Genomic DNA, 18521 nt, shown 5'->3' with positions numbered 1-18521 from the left:
CCAAACCCCAGCACCTGCACATCCAAATGCCACAGCTTGCAACAGACCAGACTAAGTTCAGACAAAGACAACGTGAAATAACGGAGAAAACTCCACAGTTCACAGCGCAGCTTTGAAGTCACATGCTGACGGTGTCCCCACCCAAAGCCCTCTCCAGCCTACCTGGTGTCGTCTTCAGGTAGAGAAGGATCCGAAAAGGCTTTCTTGCGCATTGCATTTTGCTGATCTGCTCTCTCTTCCAGACCGGCCATGGCCATTAACTGCTGTTAACATCCAGGCAAGATGCTGGGTGTTCCTCTCCTCCTGTCCTCCAGCTTAGAAGTGTTTCTTGCAGTTATCCCCGGTTACAAGTAGTATTTTCCCAATTTGCTCAGCGATGTCCTCCTCCCTCCAAGATGAGAAGTCCAAGGGCTTCCATCCCATCCTCTTCCTCAACCACTTGACTCAGCCACTCTGAAAAGCAAAAATCAAGATCATGAAACTTCTGTACAACAGAACACAACCAGTTTACCACAAAATGTGAAAGTACACTGCAAAAGTTTGCTATGGCAATTTTTATGTTCAACCCAAGCAAACTGCTCTCTGATCCTTTTTAATGGCAAGTTTCTTTCCTCTATTTCATTGACAATTTCAAAGGTTCAAAAACAAACTAGGCATAGCTAGCTTTCATTAGAAAGTATCCAGTCTACTTACCTGGAAACACTGCTTGCTTATTTAATAAGGTAACTACTTGTCTACAGCGTATCAAAATACTTAATTTCCTGAGCAAAGTTTTTGAGTACTTCTTAAAGTTTTAGCTTGTACTTAACTTCCTTATTCTGAAAAGCAGAACGTCAGTTGCTTTCCCTCCTGTAGCATCACCCCACTGGTTCCACACTCCATGCAGAGCTGACAGGGCCAGACACAAATCTCAGCTGTGTTCAATGTATAATTGAAGATAATCCCTTTCCATCCTGAAACTATATGTTTACTGTGGAACCACTCTGGGATACAAGCCTAGTATTGGGTTGGTTATTTGGATAGGAAAGGGTTTTTTTGCCACGTCTTTCAGATGGGAATGGACTGTCCCAAGATGTATTAGGTTTAGGTTATTGTGAAAACGGGATCCCCTGTGAAGGTCATATGCAAGCTTAGTTTCTGAATGCTCATAAAATTTTGGATACTCAGGCTCAGACCATGAGTCCAAGTTCTATATAGAAGCTGCTTTCATCTTGAAGGAAATAAGGACTCCTGGGGAACCAAAGACTAGCTAATTTCCTTTATAAACCCTGAAAAGTCTTTGGGGAAAAGAGACTTACATCGTCTGCACTTTCACCATCTAGAAATAACCCTGCCTCCTTTTTGCTGCCTCCTTCTACCTCCCACTCACCCATTTCCCATAAAGGTTGTTTCCAGACACAACTGATTTGAAAACTCAGATTATTCTGTTAAAATTGCTGACTTTGGACTTGGGACCCCAAACCAGATTGGGACAATCCCCTCAGGTCCTTTCTCCAGCTAATTTATAGCAATTTTTGTTGAGACAAGGAGTTACGGTGTGTAAAAGGCTTGCTGTCGGCCTCTCATAAAACCCCAGCACCCTGTCAGAGAAGGGACGGAGCCTGGGAAGAAAGTTTCAGCAGCGATCAGCTGGTTTCCAGATGGGTGGCCTACTACACACTGCCCAGTCCCATGGGTCCAATAAAGCAGCCCTGATTTTGTGCTTTAAAAACACAAAGATACAAACCCTCCTCTACTCTCAGTTAGGGTTTTATAAACACGCTCTCAGTCTCTGTGTCAAATTTATTAAGAAGAAATTCATTCTGTTGTCTCTCCCCTTCTCTCTTTTTGCATGCACGTGGCAGCCCCTTTTGCTCCAGTTTCACACTTTTACACGGGGTGAGGAGACTTGTATCATGATTTACATCCTTCTGGGTTGTTTTCCCATCAGAAATAAAGAAGGGGGCAAACAATTCAGAAAGTTGAGGGATTGGCCTCCAAGGTATAAAACCACCCACATGAGCCAATGTTTGTTCTCAGTCTGGCATAAATTCTCCTCTTGTCCAGTCCTCTCCATTTTACCAAACCAAACCATGATTAAAGATGTAAAAGGTTGGTCAGCAATGCTGGCAATCAGAAAAATGGCATACTTCTGAGTAAGCGAGGATGCTGTCTCTGAAACAGCATTGAGGCAGAACCAACATACTATTGCGCAGAGGACCTGGTTCTGCCTCAGCGCAGAAAGCAAACTTAGCCCGGACCTACGAACCTTGACTTCAGTTCCCTTCTAAGTAGGGAAATCTCTATCAGCCTCTAGACAACTATTGAATCAGTTACTATGTCTGTCTCTCTATATTAATTGTGACATGCACAATTTCTCCTGTGTTTAGCCCAGACTCCCCTTTTACTTTCAGCTCGTTGCTCTTACTGACATCACTGACTTCTGCAGTGCCAGGATTTCCCACCTGGCATTCCCCTGAAGGGAACCAGATTTGGCTGTTGTGGCTCCTGTGACTGGCAGATGTCTCAGAGCCAATATTCAGGCTTTGGGCTTTCCTTATAAAGCTGCAACTTTGAAGCCAATTTTGTTCTTCTCTAAACTCAGACTACAAACATTACTACTTCTAAATAGGAACCATTAGGACTGTTCTCTCAACTGTCCCGTCAAAAGGATGACTCCGATTATAACATGTTCAGAGACTTTCAAAAAGCATAAAAATAAAAAGCACAATTGTAGGGGGACACTGATCTCGTCTTCACAAAGAGTGGGTAAATGCCATATTTAATCAAGATGTAGAACTAAATTTTTGGGCATCATAAATGCCTGCTCACTAAAACACATAGTTATGTGTGATCCCAGAATCTGAGTACTTAGACTTGGTCTTTGTACTGAGGAAATCAGTGGAAACTACGCTAAGGAACAGACTTAACTGCATGGGTAGATATGGGATAATGGTACCACTGATCCCTTAGAGCTCTATGAAGGATTCACTGACTGTAAGGATGATATAGCTGATATTGTTTAAATGCTAGGGGCTTTTTAAAAGAAAAACTTTCAAGAAGGTCAGTCCCTTACAAAAGATTCCTAATGTCACAGTGTGAGAAGGAGCAACCTCTTGTAGATTAGTAACTGGTTAAAAGAAAGGAAACTAATTTCTTACAGCAGAACAGTGTTGCTAAGACACTGTTCCAAAGGCCTGTCTTGGCATCTCTCCGGTGCAACTCATCCATAACAATGCAGGAAAGGGGCGATTAGACAATGATATTTGCAGTTGACTCCCAAACCATTCAAGATTGTCAAATGTAAAACTGAGGGTGAAGAGGTGTAGCGAGATCTCAACAAACTGATTGATAGGATATGGAAGCACCAGATTGAATTACATGTCAATAACGACAAAGTAATGCACGTGTGGAGAAACCCAAACTCCATAAACCCTTTGACATGTCTGGGTTAGGTATTACCACTGACAAACAGAGATTTAGAAATCCCTGGGGATAGTGCACTGAAGACATCAACTCAGTACTTGTCCTTGGCCAAAATAATATCCTATAATGCTAGAAATTGTTAGAAAATGAACAGAGAACAGAATAGAAAACTTCCTTTTGGTTGGACGCGAGCCTTGACTGTTGCCCGCTGTGCTGTTAATTCCCTCTAAAAGGATAGAAGAGACCCAGGAAACATACAGCAAATGGCAGTAAGGGTTGAAGAGAAAAGAGCTTCCATGTAAGGTTAGACTAAAGAGACAGGACTTTTCATCCGAAAGGAGACAACTAAGGGGAGATGTAGCAGAGATCTGTAATGAATTCGCAAATGTGATTTACCAGTTCACAAGGCAAAGCTGGGGGACCATTCTTAAGTTTAAATTAAACATCTGCTTAAGTATGTGGCTCAGGCAAGGCTCTCAAGCATCTCAAAACCGCAATTCTTATTTGAGGAAAAAAACCCTTTGCAAAACAGTGAGACCTTCGTCCATGTGAAGACAGAACAAGATCTTTGGGAGGAACCCTGAAAAGCATTCAGTCCAGGGAGACAGATTACAACCAACTGGCAATGGCGATTTCGAGGTCAAAACCAAATCATCACCCAAGTAATTAGCTTTGTCTCTATAATGCAAGGCTTCTCTGTAGTAGCCACATCTTCAGCAAGAGATTATTCATAGCTGCCTGTAATTTCTCTGATAAATCCATTACAAAAAAATCCAGATTTGCTTGCCGTGACTTGCAGCCCCCCTGAAGGCTATGACTGATTTCCCGTGGACTTCAGCACGGGCAGGATTTCACTCTCAGATACGACCAAATCTTTAAATAAAAACAAAGCGTCCCACAAACAATTATATCATTTTCCATCAACACAAAACTCATCAACCTCAGCAGCACTGACAATCTTTGTTAGAACAATGAATTTTCAGTGGGAGCCTACAGGAACCTCACAGTGTAGGATCAGAGTTATTACTACTTTTTTATAGGTACAAAATTCCATCATCAGGCGCATTGAAAACTAGAGCTCCTTCGCAAAGGATTAATGCTTCACACCCGCTGTTAACAAGCTTCCACTGCTTAGGTTCAAGACAGCCACTAAATGCTATTATCAATCTTTCCCATGCAGCTCTGCCCATCTGCAGTATTTGGCACAGATTTTAAAGCACAGTAGATTTGCGTTTTCCAGGGAACAGCCATCGCTCCTGTGCTCCCTCTGGAGTGACTACTGGAAGCCAAAAAGCATTTAAGCAAAGCTAGATAAAATCAGCAGCGCCCAATGTGGGTTCTTTCTGCTTTCCTGCAAGTAAACAGACATGTTTACAAGGGGCTGTACATTCACATCAATCATAAGGTGACTTTGTTTACAGTAGAGGAATTTCCTGCAGGCTTTTGCTGTCCTGGTTTCTTTCTCTTTGTATTTACTTTTGTTCAAATGCAATTTAAAAAAAGCCATAGGTACTCCAGCTCAATTCAAAACGTGACACTCTGAAATCTGAAGCAGGCTATAATTCATGCCCAGATTTAGTTGGGTTTTTTCTTGTTTGTTTGTTTAAGCTAACACACACCTCTGCATTAAAAAGCCACTTTTCTCTACCCATCCAATTCATCTACACCAGGCAAGAAAGCAGCTTTGATTTGTCTCCCCATAAAGAACTGCTTTTCTCATCAAGCCCACAAAACAGCAGAAGCTCACCTGACACAGGGATTGGGCTTTTACTTCAGGCATCTAAGAGACAGATCCCTCAGAGGAATTAAAGTCAAAACGTTATTGAATGCAACTGAAAGACTGGCATTAACATCAGCCGAGCAGCCGGGAGTAGAGTTCTACTGCTATGAATCCTATGAATCAGAGTGAAGCGCTTCACCCCTTGATTGAATAAAAATTTAGTTCAGTGGGGATAATTTGAAGAACCACTGCAGAATTTGGCTGCAAAATTCAGAATTTGGACAGAGAACTGTCTTTCAATAGCAAGTTCCTCATTTTCTATGAAAGAAGTCCCAAAACCTCTAAAGACAGAACATCTGTACTGGAGCATTTTATCTGTACTCACCCAGAAATGGATACAGCCAAAATCTGAATAAAAGGAGCTGCATGATCACTTCTGCACGACACAGAGCTAATGTGCTGCAGTGAGCCACGGGGAAGGAGGGAAGCTACGATCCTCTTTGCTGTTCTTCTCTGATCTCTCCCTAAAGCCCCAGCTGCGCCCAGAGAAGCAGGCCTGCTGCTCCCGGTGGATGGAGATGGGTGGGGCACGCAGCAAGGAGAAGCTACATGGTTCTTGTCTGCAGTGACCAAACACAACACGCAGGGCTTTGGCAGGCTGCAGCAACCTGCAATTGCTGTGCTGTCTGGGCTGATAACTCGGGTGTTCTGGGCTACACATATACTTCGATAAGAAGTCATGAACGAAAACCTCAGTCATGCTTAAGCTACTAGGTACAGATAAGAGTGAGTCACAGCACGCAGACGTACGTCTCACCCAACATGATGGCACAGGTCTTACAGTTGCTCCATCAGCCCCTGAAGTTATGCCTCACTCCAGCCTTCACTGCCTAAGCTGTTTGCTCTCCGTTCTGCTGCATGATGTGACCATGCATTCGGTCACTCTGCTTTATTATCCCTGAGCGTAAGTGAGCATTAACAGGTCAAACTGAGGAAGTGCCAGGAAAAGGTGCTCCTTTAACATAAAAGCTTTAGGAGTGAAGGCTTTTCTAAACCACAAAGGCTACAAAAGATAGAAGACCAAGAATGGGAAGTGCAGAGCCAGAGATTTGCCAAGAAGAAAGTAGATCACTATTTCTGAGTGGCAGAAGAGGGAAGTAACACCCCCATTTGCCCTCTCAGGTAAGAGGGGCTCAGCTGCAGAAACGGGAGCAGGGCCCACATGAATATAAGACTTTGGAAACTACTGGAAAGAAATTCCTAATGTACAAGCCATGATTCAGTATAAAAATCAGCCTAGTACAGACTCTCTTTGTTAGCATCTGTTAGCAAGAACGTCAGCTAATCAATACATTTTTATTGCCAGATACCCACAGGGCTGGAAGAGACACTATTTCTGACATTATTTTCAGTGTTCTTCTAGCAACTCATATTCCTGGAAGCGGTTTTCCTTCACCTTGTGTGGCATCGTTACTCATCTTCACTGATGCTTATCTAGCTCTGTAGATCTGCAAATGCCCATCCAAAGAGCCGTGTCCCTCTGGACAGCCTACCAAGCTCACACAGCTAACCCTCTTCTCCCCATCACATCATCCTTCCACACTGTCACTCGCAGCTGGGTCGGGATTTGGCACTTCGTGGTGGCAAGCACCCCCATAGTTGACTTGCACTGTCCCCACAGAGCAGTTCCCCTGCTGTAGGCAATGAGAGGGAACAGCTGGGACTTGGCAATACACAACAAACAAATCTTCCCAATCCTGTAATCCAATTTACAAAGCAGCACCTCGTACCACATTTGTGCATCGCAGATGAATAGAGCCATAAGCCATATCTGTTAGCAGCCCTTGCTGCAACCATAGACTTCTACAGAGCTATTTGGCACACTGGAGAATACACGTTAGCAAGCCTGGAACTGCCTCCTGGAAACTTCCCAGCCTCTCTTCTTGCTTCTCCAGACAAATACCTCTTCTCCCTTCCCAGGAATCTGTGTATTTTTCTCTCCCATGCACTGGCAGAGCCCTGGGCTCCTCAGTGCTTTGTGCTTTTGAGGAATCCCAGCTGCGCACACACAGGGCAGAGATTAACCAGCAAGTGGTGCTAAGCCCCAGGTGCTTTTCTGTACCACAAGCACTGCTTCCCAGGAGGATGTGTAGCATGGAGAACAGGGCACTCTGAACCAATGGGGGAAGAACCTTGGAATCTCCTCCTGCCCCTGACCTCTTGGCTTTTGGCAAGTCACTCATCTCTCAGGATCCTGTCCTGCACCTTAGCTATTGAACCATCTGAAACGGCGCAGTTAAAGCGCAAGCTCCAAGCTTATGTTTCCGCTCTGCTTTTCAGATTTCCTTTGAGATTATGGCCAAGTCACAGTCTTTGTGAACCTGTCCCCCAACCTGGACGTCGCAATTCCACCTCCTGCATGGAAAAGCATGTGGTGTTGTGATACTGCAGTGGGAGCAGGAGGAGACAGCCCCAAAATTTTTTCAAAGATGCCCATTGCCAATGTACAAGCTACAGAGGGGAAGGTCTGTCTCTTCCCACCTGCTGGTAAAACCAAGCACCCACCATGCCAGGTCACTTTGCAGTACTGCACTGTTCTCAATAAATAGTAACATATCGGTGTATGGGCCAGGGTGTATCCAAGGTTGCAAAACGTATTCAGCAGAACAAGTATCAAGTATGTAGGATAGACTATCTCCAGGTTACTGTCTGAAGGGAATAAAACTAAGGGTAAATTAATCTACTCTCATTTCCAATCAACTGAATAAGGCAATATCAATTAAAGGAGAGGACAGAGAGACAACAGTACCATGCACGCTTTGGGAAACACATCAATATCAAAAGTATCTTGGAATAACATACTTAAGAGAATTAATTTAATTCTGAATACTGTCTTGCCTCAGGACCAGCTTCTATTTGTCCCAAGACATGTTGAAACAATAAAGAACATTTTCTCACCAAGCCCCTGCAAAAAATTTTCTCTTAAGGCTTTAAAAAATTGGCAAAAAGCCTTCTGCAACAAAAATGGAAATCCTCCTTGTCGCATAATCATCACACTGCCTCAAAAGGTTCATACACATATTGGTAACTTAGAAAAACTTACATGTTTAAAATGAGATCCTCTTCTGGTAAAGACAAGTGACCACTGTCCCTTTAGCTTTAGAAAGGGACAACACCAGGCAAAACTTCTCAGAGTATCTTCTCAGAGTAAAGAGTAAACATGATTTCTGTAAGTACTCAGACACTATACACTGATGAAGCATGTGCTGTACTTGTCCAGTAGGTTGTGATATGTTTGTTTAGCTGCAGGACAATGAGATTTTGGGGCTTCTAGGTGCTAATACAACCCGAAGGATCATCAGGTATTTTGAAGATTTAGAAATAACCAGGACATCAGAATAAACACACAAGTGTTTGGCATTTACCTTGCATTAACCAACCTAACAGGTCATCTAAATATACCGGAATGTACATAAAGCTGATCAAAATGGGGAGGCTTTACAAAACAAAGAGCTACTGTGAATCATGTCTGGCTGCAGCTTTAAATTCTTTGAAGGAAAGTGGCTGAAGTGTAAGAAAAGAGGCTTACTTCAGTGAACCTCGTTAGATCAGTATCTGCCACACAGAAGATACTGAGGGAGAATAAACACATCCCTAGCATCCCATGCGCCCTGATATTCTGGATGGGAACACTAGGTGGTAGCCTGACATTCATCAGACTTTAGAAGGAAAAACGTGAGTTCCAGCAAGTTCTTTTTTAAATTACTGTTTCGCTGTGGAGAAGACCATAATGGCTGTTTGGCAATATATAGGGGCATTATGGAGTAGCATAGGATAAAAGGACTTACAATGCATCTCTTTGGTAGCTCGAGCCAACACGCGGTGGGAGGAGGAGGAAAGTGATCCCTGAGCTCAGAAGCAAGACTGGAAGTGAAGCAGGGAACAACCAGTCCAGGGCTCTTCTGTCTCTCATGTCCAGGTTGTCCTACTGCCACGTAGGCAAGCTGATGTGGCACAAAGGTGCAGTGGGGTGCAATTCGGAGGCAGTGTTGGACTCCTGGGGGAGAGCGGTTGCCCCAGCACAGGAGAGGGTCACTCATGTGCTGTGCTGCTCTGGGATCCCCCCTAGAGCTCTGCTTGCCCTGGGGGACTAATCAAGTCTGGGATTTGACCAGATGTCTTCTGGGCATCACATGCAATTCTCTCTGTGTCTGGGTGGCATGCCCTAGGGAGAGCATGCATCTGCAAACACGCTGCCCCAGGTGGCAAACAGAACCTCCTGATGTTAAGCTGTGACTGAAGAGAGATTCTCTTCATGCAAAGCCATGTGCCATCCTAAACCAACCCAACTGTCCTTCATTTTGATCTTTATCAGGAATTATTAGCACCCCTCCAGGAGAAAATCTACCTCCTGTATTCTGTTTCCAGCTGGCTCCAATTCACTCATGTTCTGAATGTCCCACTGGATTCTTCTAACAGTTTATAAGGTGGCAGCTTAAATTCCTGTAATCCATGGCCCCAACTATGGCTATTAGAATACAGTATGAAAAACAATATCTGGGGACAAGGGAGCCAAACTTTGAAAAAGCAGCCTTTAAATATGACTGCAGCTTCAGAAATGAGAGTGTGCAGACATCCAGAGATCGGGCTGCTCTCATGTAAACCAGGTCACTTGCACACCGAATCTCCTGCTTTGATCACGTCTGTTGAAGCTTGAAAGTGGTGGGGAGAAGGGGAACATGCAGAGCTAAGCAAAGTCTCAGTTTGCAATACTGCAGTGTACATTTATCTTGAATACGTCTTAAGCGAGAAAAAAATCTAATGGAATGCTCAGGAAACGGTAAAAAGTGGCACAATTTCTCTCTATAAATCCACACTAACAAGGCTTTTGCCCCAAGAAAATGGAGGATTCCCTGCTCTGTAAATGCTGGTTTCTAATAGTAATTGGGCAGCTAGAAGATGGGGGGCTGATGATGAATTATTTGATGAAATCTGGTGCCCTTTTTTATGTTGGGGGTGGCCAACATGGCCAGATGACTGGTGACTTACCTCTCCCCTCCCTAAGCATCTCCACAAACAGGCTTTTAAACAGCTCTAGGTTAATAAATTAACAAATTTTATCTCAATTCATAATCTCTCCAAATCGGAGCGGAGTGACAAGAGGGGGAAAGTTTAAGTCTGGATGAAGATCCAAGTATTACATACTGAGTGTAGCACAACAGAACTGAGTGAAGAACTAGATAAAGATAACAGTGAACTAATAATTAATAACAGATCTGTCATACCCTAAGCAACAATATATCATCTGCCAGTAATGTCAGTTTTAAACGTCATATATACAAACCTCTTCAGCATGTTAGATTTTGATTTCTTCATTTACCATCATGTTCTGACACAGTTGTCCCAGAGACTATCTTGTCCCATAGGAAATCACAATTTTAAAGTGCAAGTCATTATATCCATCAGGATACTCATGATTCTCAGCAGCACTTGGCATTACAGCCAAGGTCATTTTTTCACCAGCTAGTAAGGGATCCTTAGTGACCTGCAAGTGCAAGTCCATTAGAAACCTGTAGGTCTTAAATGAGCTAACAGCACATACCGTCTCCAACCTTCTAGGGTAAGTGTGAAGATGCCTCTTAGATCAGATCCTCAAGATAGCCTGCAAATACCGATGCATTCAGGTTTGAAATTCATGCCAAAACAACCCCAAATAAAAATGCTGTGAAAAAAAATCTACTCTCAGGGTGTCTAGTTGGGAAAGGAGAGCGCCAAAATCATTTGAGTCATTTTGCTGGGAACACAGCTTTTAGAAATCGCAGGCCCATCTAAGGGGTGCATGTGGGACTCTCAACAGAAACACTCTTAATTATCAAACAGCAGAGACCTGGCAAACGCTTCATGTAAGATGAACCTGAGAGCATATCTCCAATTATGTTTTTTTTTTGTTGGGAGTAACATGATATAGTGGTCTTAAGGGACACATTTCCCGTAAGTATCCTGGATTGCACCTTCATATTCTAGTGCATGGTTATTGCATGAGCAGGATTGTACGTGCAGCTCTACCCATCCGGGTGCAAAACCTGCACTGGCTATATATGGAGGCAGAGTAGAAAGCCAGTGGCATCTCCCCTCCTTCCCCCCACAAGATGCCCCTTTATAGCCCAGCAGTCACCAAGTATTAGACCATACCTTTAACCAGTCACTCATCTTGACTCAAGTGTTTGTGAGGGTTCCCATTAGTCCATTTTCCTGTGTTTCACACCGCCAGCATTTGAGCTCCCATTAAACTGAACCAAGGAGACACTCAAACAGTGCAGATCATCTCAGGATACTTTATAATTAGAAATCAGCCTCAGGCTACGACAGTTATTGAGATTCTAGCTCCCTTCAGACGTAAGTATACAGTGTATCTCCCACAAATCGCTTCAATTACAAATTAATATTCCATTATTTCCAAAAGCCACAAAGCAGAATGGGGTTTCCAGGGAGGGGGAAAAAAAAAGTCAAAAAATGGAAGACATGGCCCTAACCGCATGTAAAATCCAATCAAAGAGTTTTTCTGATCAGTGGAAAGCTATTTTTATAAATAATTAGGTTGCCCCCTATACATTTTATAATTAGTTGCTTGCCTTTATTTCACAAAATACTTTTCTCACACACTGGGTTAAAGGTTGCCCTACTCTGGTCTAACGTGAGCTGGCAAAAGATAAACATGAGCTGCCTGCAAAATAAATCTAGAGAGAAACACGCTCCATAGTAGAATCTTCCACTGCATCTGTTCACTTCATACGAACAACTGCTGCAATCCAGTATTTCACATTTATGCGTTTCATACATCAGTGGTAAGCGATTAGGCAAAGCAGTCCCAATCCGGCAAAGGGCTCACCAGCTGAACCGTGTGTGTGTGGGACGATCAGCTGCCAGTCTGAACCCGCATGGATTTTGTTACCTGTTGCCCCTGTGCAACACAGTAATCAATATTAAGGGATTACACTCTAAGAACATGAGTGGGGTTCAGTTTTCTCTAAGTGACCCTAGCACATGCTCAACATGTCTGCATGAGGAGATCAAGTGAAAGATCCATTAGACAATAAAACAGCACAAGCCCACGTTCCTGTGGGCTGAAATCAAGGGCACATTTTCAAGCTCTGAGTAGGCTAAAGAAACCCGATGCCATCTGAAACAGCCCTCAGTCAGGGCGTGCTGGCTGGAGAGAAAATTCTCAATATCTTCTTATCCTACTTTGTACCTTACTGGGTTTTTGCAGTGTCTCAATAGTAAAAAAGCTAAGTAGCATTCCAGAAAGTGGGATGCTAAGTGACACACAATGTTTTCTTTATGAAATGCTTCATGTATGTGCCTCCAGTAGCTTTTTCATAGAAGCTAAGGATATTCCTGGGGAGAGGCACGGTGAAATCAATCTGTGTCTGGAAAAGCTGATATGCTCCTTACTTGTTGTAACCTGAAGCCATTCCCTTCTTCCCCCCCCGCTTTTCTTTTCTTTTCTTTTTTTTTTTTAATTACTGGTACATATTTGAGACCTAAGCCAAAATTATATTAGAAGGAATCCTGCTGTGGCTATGCTGATTCCTTGAACAGGTCCTTTGACAGCAATAAACACCCATGCTGATAGCAGAGTACAAGGCAATTTCAAATCAGGCCATAAAGCAGCAAAACCAGATGAGTGTTGAAAAAAACTACCTAATGTAAGTGCCTGTGGTGACCTACTACTGCAGTGTAACACCAGATGTTCCGATAACTCCTGCTGGTCAAGGAGGCTAGCGTGCTTTAAAAACTCTCATGAGCTAAAGACTGCAGCATCCCATGGAAGCAGGGAGGTATCCTTCACTCCACTCTGCAGCCTGGTAGAGGGCCAAAGCCTGCTCCCACCCCTGTGGGGCTGGGGACTCTGGTCCCAGCAGGACCACAGGATGCTTATCCAGGAAGCCGTTGACAGCACTGGGATGGAGCCTGCAACTCCCAGCCTTTCCCTAACCAGGAATACCGTCCTTCCTCCAAGGTGAAGGAAGAAAATAGACAAAGATATGCTGATAGGCTGATCTGAGGACAAACGCTGTGCTAAATTTCTACATTAGACAGTGATGATAAAGACTTAATCACTTCTATATTGAATGCACAAGAAGACTAATAATGCATTTTCTTTTAATAAACATTTAAAGCATAGTCACAGAGCGTAAAACCCAAGCATTCAATTTTATGATTTAGTCCCCAGACCCATGAGATTAATATTAAAATAGCATAGCATAACTTGGTGGGTTGTGATTTTCTTTTAAATTTGCCCCCTGATTTCTGAGCCTTGAGTCCTGTTTTCCAGATTATTACATTTTCCTTTGACAAGGAGGGCTAGAAACTGCACTGGTTTTTGAAAGCTGAGATTCTCCCTTAATTGCATGCATGGCTCTAGGAAATACACCAAATATCACATAACTTGGCATTCTTACCGTGTTTCATGTTCAAAGCACTTTGCAAACCTCAGTTAATGAATCCTGCAAGCGCCGGTGTATTTGGAGACAGTCAAAAATTATTGCTCTGAGCAGGACTTGGGACCCTGACAAGGCTCACTGGAGATCAGGCCGTAAGCAAGCTGTCTCAGGGTCACTGGAGGACTCATAACTGGGATTACAGCTTTGGTTTCCTCCTGTCCTGAAAGCACACTTCTCTTATTAAAGATATTAGGACTCAAACAGAGCCTCATCCACTCTAGAGCATCTGTTTACACAGTCCAGGTAATTTTTATTCATTTATGTTACTGACCTACCCTTCTGTCCAACCGTGCAATAATAAAGCAGCATACAACATTAATAAAAACAATGCACAAAAAAAGGATTTTAAATTGAAATCCCACACACCTCTAAGACATGGGAAGTAGCAAAGCACAAAATGGCAGCTCATGTTTCAACACCTGCCTTTCTTCTCCATCCATACACCCAAAATTTTAACAGCAGTGTTTGTTTGGAGAAAGAAAAATTAAAAAGCTAATGGATAAGAGATGCACACTGGGGATTCAGAGGGCCCTGGTCTAGGGAGAGGGAAGGTCTCATTACACCTGGAGAGCCCTTTTTCCTTTCACTGCTAAATCCCACTCTTGGTAGTCCCTTCTGGAAGGCTTTCTGAGGTTGGCAGTGTTTGCACTGCTTTGAAATGCAAGTCTCCCCCACTTTGTTTGTTTTTTGAATGGTTTGAAAGGGAGGAGCAGACGTCCTTGGCTACCAAAGCTGAGCTTTCCCAAAACACAAGCTGCTGCTCTTTGTTTGCTTCTCGTTAATTAGCTGTGTGTCTAATTAGTGACAGGTTCCCTTTGGCTTTCCTGAAACCAAAGCCGCTCCATGTCAGTAGAGGTCCATCAGGGGACTTGTCAGTGCCCGAATGGTTTCCAGCTGCTCCGTGGCGCTCCACACAAGCACACGTGCACGCACACCGACACTTACCAACTGACTGCTGGTAGCCCTGCCGATGGAGGTGCAAGTCACTTTATCTGCACTGAGCCCTTGATTTCAGCCATGTCCAATCTGTAATATCCTAATTCACATCACATCTTAATTCACCATAGAGACAGATTCACAGCAGGATAGAAAACAGAGTCTCGGCTTCTGACCCTCTGCTCTACTCCACTTTCCCTTCCCAGTGCTTTGCTCCGACGCTTTGGTCCAGATTCACCTCTCAGTTACTGTAGTCCAACAACACTAATTTCACCCAAGGGTGAAAGCTACTTTTCAGCTGCACAGAGCATCACTCAGCTTTCAGGGCACTCACCGTAGGATACTGTTATTACAGTTTGTTTATTTAAACTGAGGTGAGCTGAGCTTGGCCTGTTACCAGCTTTGAATTCACCTTTCTGGGGACTCATTGAAAAATCCCTTCAGCTGTACATGCTGGTGTGAGAAAGAGGAAGGACACAGACTTGCGCCATCCCAGGGGACCACTGAGACTGTTCCTCCCCCATGCACATGCTTCCTGCTCTTCTCTGCTCACTTCCCCCCTACGGGTTTCCATCAGCAGGTCCCTAAAGAGAGAGGAGTTTATTTAATTCCCTACTGATGTCAGATCCTGTTGGTGCCAGAATGATTGATGGGCAAGCCCCATGACTGACGGGAAGATGCGCTTTCAATTAGCTGTGTGGGCTGTTTCCCCCTCTCTGCCCTCGCTCCCCACCGTCCCTCTGGGGCAGTGCCCTCGTTGCAGGGTTTCTCTTTGTACCAGTGTTCTGTATTCTCTACCCTGTCTTACATCAGCAGCACCATTTTAAACAAATGTGGCTTATTTTAAACTGGGCAAAGCTGAAAATGGAACACTCTGCCTTGCACATAAAACAACCCCCAAAGCCATCAACCCCAGGCCACCGGAAAAGACATTTCTCCCAAGAAAGACACAGGGTTCACAGCATTTGATTCCAAACCTCTCTGAAACCCAGGGTCGGTGGTACCTGACAGATCACAGCCCCAGGGAGTCACAGAACTGGGAGAAAAGAAAGAACCATCCTCACATGCTTCTGACTTCTGTTTTGCAATAACCAATCTAAGACTGGACTATGCACACAAATTGGGATTACTCTTAAGAAACACTACCAAGTGCGAAGGAGATGAGAATTCATCCTTTTTGGTTTGTTGTTTCTGCAGAACATGTAATATCCTAGCTCTTGCACTCATTCCTGTGTAACAAATCCAACCCCTAGCACAACCACTTGCGCAAACAGGATGGCATGAGAACACCAAAAGAGCATTTTCACTACCTCCCCTTCACATGCATTTGAGCCTGAAAAATTAAAACACCTGAACCAAAACGCGTTTGCAACTGTAAAAAAAATCAAGACGGCTTTCAGCATTCAAAATGATGATGGTTAAACAAAAGCATCCTATATGGTCTTGCGTTAAACTGCAATTCAAAAAATTCACTCACAGGATCCTGATGTAGAACACATACACTAAACCACGCATTAGTGAATCCATGAAGTCTCTCCCACAGCAAGTATCCAAAGGACAACCTGCTTTGGCGGCATTGTGTCCTGGAAAGTATTTACCTTGTAAAAGCCACTTTCTATAGCAGAATCCGACTCTCATTTAGGAGTGAAACACAATTTTCACAAAGGTAATATACTAGTATTTCTTTCCAGGTTGCACTAGAAGTAATACAGTTTCCTGGAAATATTTTCCTGCACCAAGATTTTCCATGAAGAAGAAACAGTACAGTGCAAACATTGACTCCAGCCCAGAAGACTGAAACCACTTTCCTGTGTCAGAGTTTTAGCAATAGCCAGATGTGGCTGAACAGCAGGTGCCAACAGAAAATATCAGCTCTGAGCTCACATGCTCTTCACCGGCCAAATCCAAAGCATGAAGCTAGGCTATTATTTAACTTTCCACAGTATAGGCGATCTAGTCAGTGACAACCGTGTGGAGATGAAAGAAATCAGGGCAGTAATGAAGAACTATACTATTCTGGGACAACTGACTCCAGAAACAAAACCAGCAAGCCAAGAGTTGAAGAGACATATAGACAGACTTTGCTGGGGACGTATTGAAGATATGAATATGTAAGACCTGCTATCCTGATCAAACAAAGCTGTTTTGAGGAACTTATATGAAATTAAGTCATGACCAGAGAAACTTACCTTAATGTAAACCACCTGTGACTGGTTTTCTGTGCCCCACCCCCCCACTCACAAACACTCTCCTGGTTGATCCACAGCCAGTAGCTCTATACAGACCACATTACAAAGCTCATTACTCCCAACCCACCAGCTCTATATATTTCCAGAAGCACTGTTGTCTACTGGAGTTTACAGAAGCATCTTTAATTCAATTCTGGAAAAGTACATCTTGAGATGCCCAGCATTTATATATAATTAACAAATTTGAGATAAACACTTCTGTACTGCCTGGTACAAAGATTCCTTACTTACACAAGTTAAACAGCGTGCCAGTATTAATAGCGATTAAATACAGTTATGAATTCATCTGCCATTTCCAACACTGAGCCAAATCTTCCTTGTTTTAGTTATCTGACATAACTCAATGTCAGTTACATGATGCTTGTACTGTTTGAGGAAGAACACTCCAGAAGACTGGAAAGAAATAGCCTCTAATGGAGATCTTTTCCCACATTTCCATGTACAAAAAGAAACCTCCAAGGAATGGCTCTACTGTGGCCTTCCAGCCTCTGTTGCTTTTCTAGATCAAGCTAGAAAATGCCACCGTACATAGAAATTAATGAAAAAGAAACCAAGCACCTGAAAGCTTTGGTTTGGGATTTAGGTGACATGTATGAGCAGATGCATGAGACTGTTCTGTATGACTCATTGCTCATCCTTGATCAACTACAATTAGGAAAGCAACAGATGGAATTAAAATGGGACAGAAAACCACGAAGGATCAAAAGCTGAGACATCAGTCAGCCTGACCCCAACGTCAGTTACAGCACGTGAACCTGGAATAAGTCTTCTAAAAATCAGTGCCATTCTTCCAGACTTACACACATGAAATGGAGATTAGAAGGTAGTTCTGACAGTAAATCAGAAGGCATGCAATATCATCACTAGTTTCACTGCAGCTGGTGTACTGAAACACATGCCTCTGACAGGGAGATGCTATAAACAACTGAAGCCTGACAGTCAGAGCTGGTTTGGACACCAAAGGCTGGACTGCTTCATTTGGATCCCACGCTGAGAGAGGGCAAGGTTGTCTACACACTGCCTGCCAAGCAGCTTGAAATGAAAAGGAAATCTGGATTCACTTTCCACTGTTCTTCTGTTGGGAAAATAATTTGCAGAAGAAAAAAGAAAATTTATTTCTTTTTAGCTTTCTATCAACTTCCCTTGCAATTACACATGTTAGATCTAGTGCAAAGGAGGACCAGGGAAAAGGGAAACAGGGTTGTCTTTGCAGAAGCAGCTTAATTATGTGTAGTTTGGAGCCAGATCCTACATTAAAAAGGACATACAACGAGTTCAACAGGCTATGAGGGAAGTAAGAGTTTTAGATGTAACAAAAACAAGGAAAAAGGAATGTCTTTTTAGATACCACATGCTTTTAAACCCAGGGCAAGAAGGTTATAAGAATACCATTAGGGCCAATCAGTGCAGCACGTCTGGCTTCAAAGCTGCTCTTGCAGCACTGCACATGTTTTTTCACCTGTGTCTGTAGAAAAGAGCAGTAAACAGTTCTAGCAGAGCTGTGGTGGTAGATTTGGGAAGGAGTTTGAAAAAGCCAAGTGAAGGTTAAGTAAGAAGTGCTTGTACAGCCAGTACTAACTCTTAAATTGCCTGTCTCTTGATCTAATGTAAATTCACACGGGGAAACGCAGAAGACCTGCATTCTGATCCAGGGATGTGTTCCCTGTAAAACATCTCCAGACCACCTGTGGCATGAAGCAAAGG

The 18521-nt window shown here is 43.4% G+C and overlaps 1 protein-coding gene across 1 annotated transcript in view; it reads right to left on the bottom strand.

Annotated features, from left to right (window-relative positions):
* Positions 1-338, bottom strand: part of TBX1 (T-box transcription factor 1) — a 132361-nt gene extending 132023 nt beyond the window's left edge. Inside the window, exon 1 of the mRNA XM_063351358.1 lies at positions 163-338. Coding sequence (XP_063207428.1) covers positions 163-217 — 55 coding nt within the window. The 5' untranslated portion in view covers positions 218-338. The remainder of the gene's footprint in view (positions 1-162) is intronic.
* Positions 339-18521: the final 18183 nt, after the last annotated feature.

Source organism: Chroicocephalus ridibundus, chromosome 13 (assembly GCF_963924245.1).
Source record: "Chroicocephalus ridibundus chromosome 13, bChrRid1.1, whole genome shotgun sequence".
NCBI classification, from domain to species: domain Eukaryota; kingdom Metazoa; phylum Chordata; class Aves; order Charadriiformes; family Laridae; genus Chroicocephalus; species Chroicocephalus ridibundus.
The sequence above is the reverse complement of the archived record's forward strand: the minus strand, read 5'-3'. Positions and strand labels throughout refer to the sequence as shown.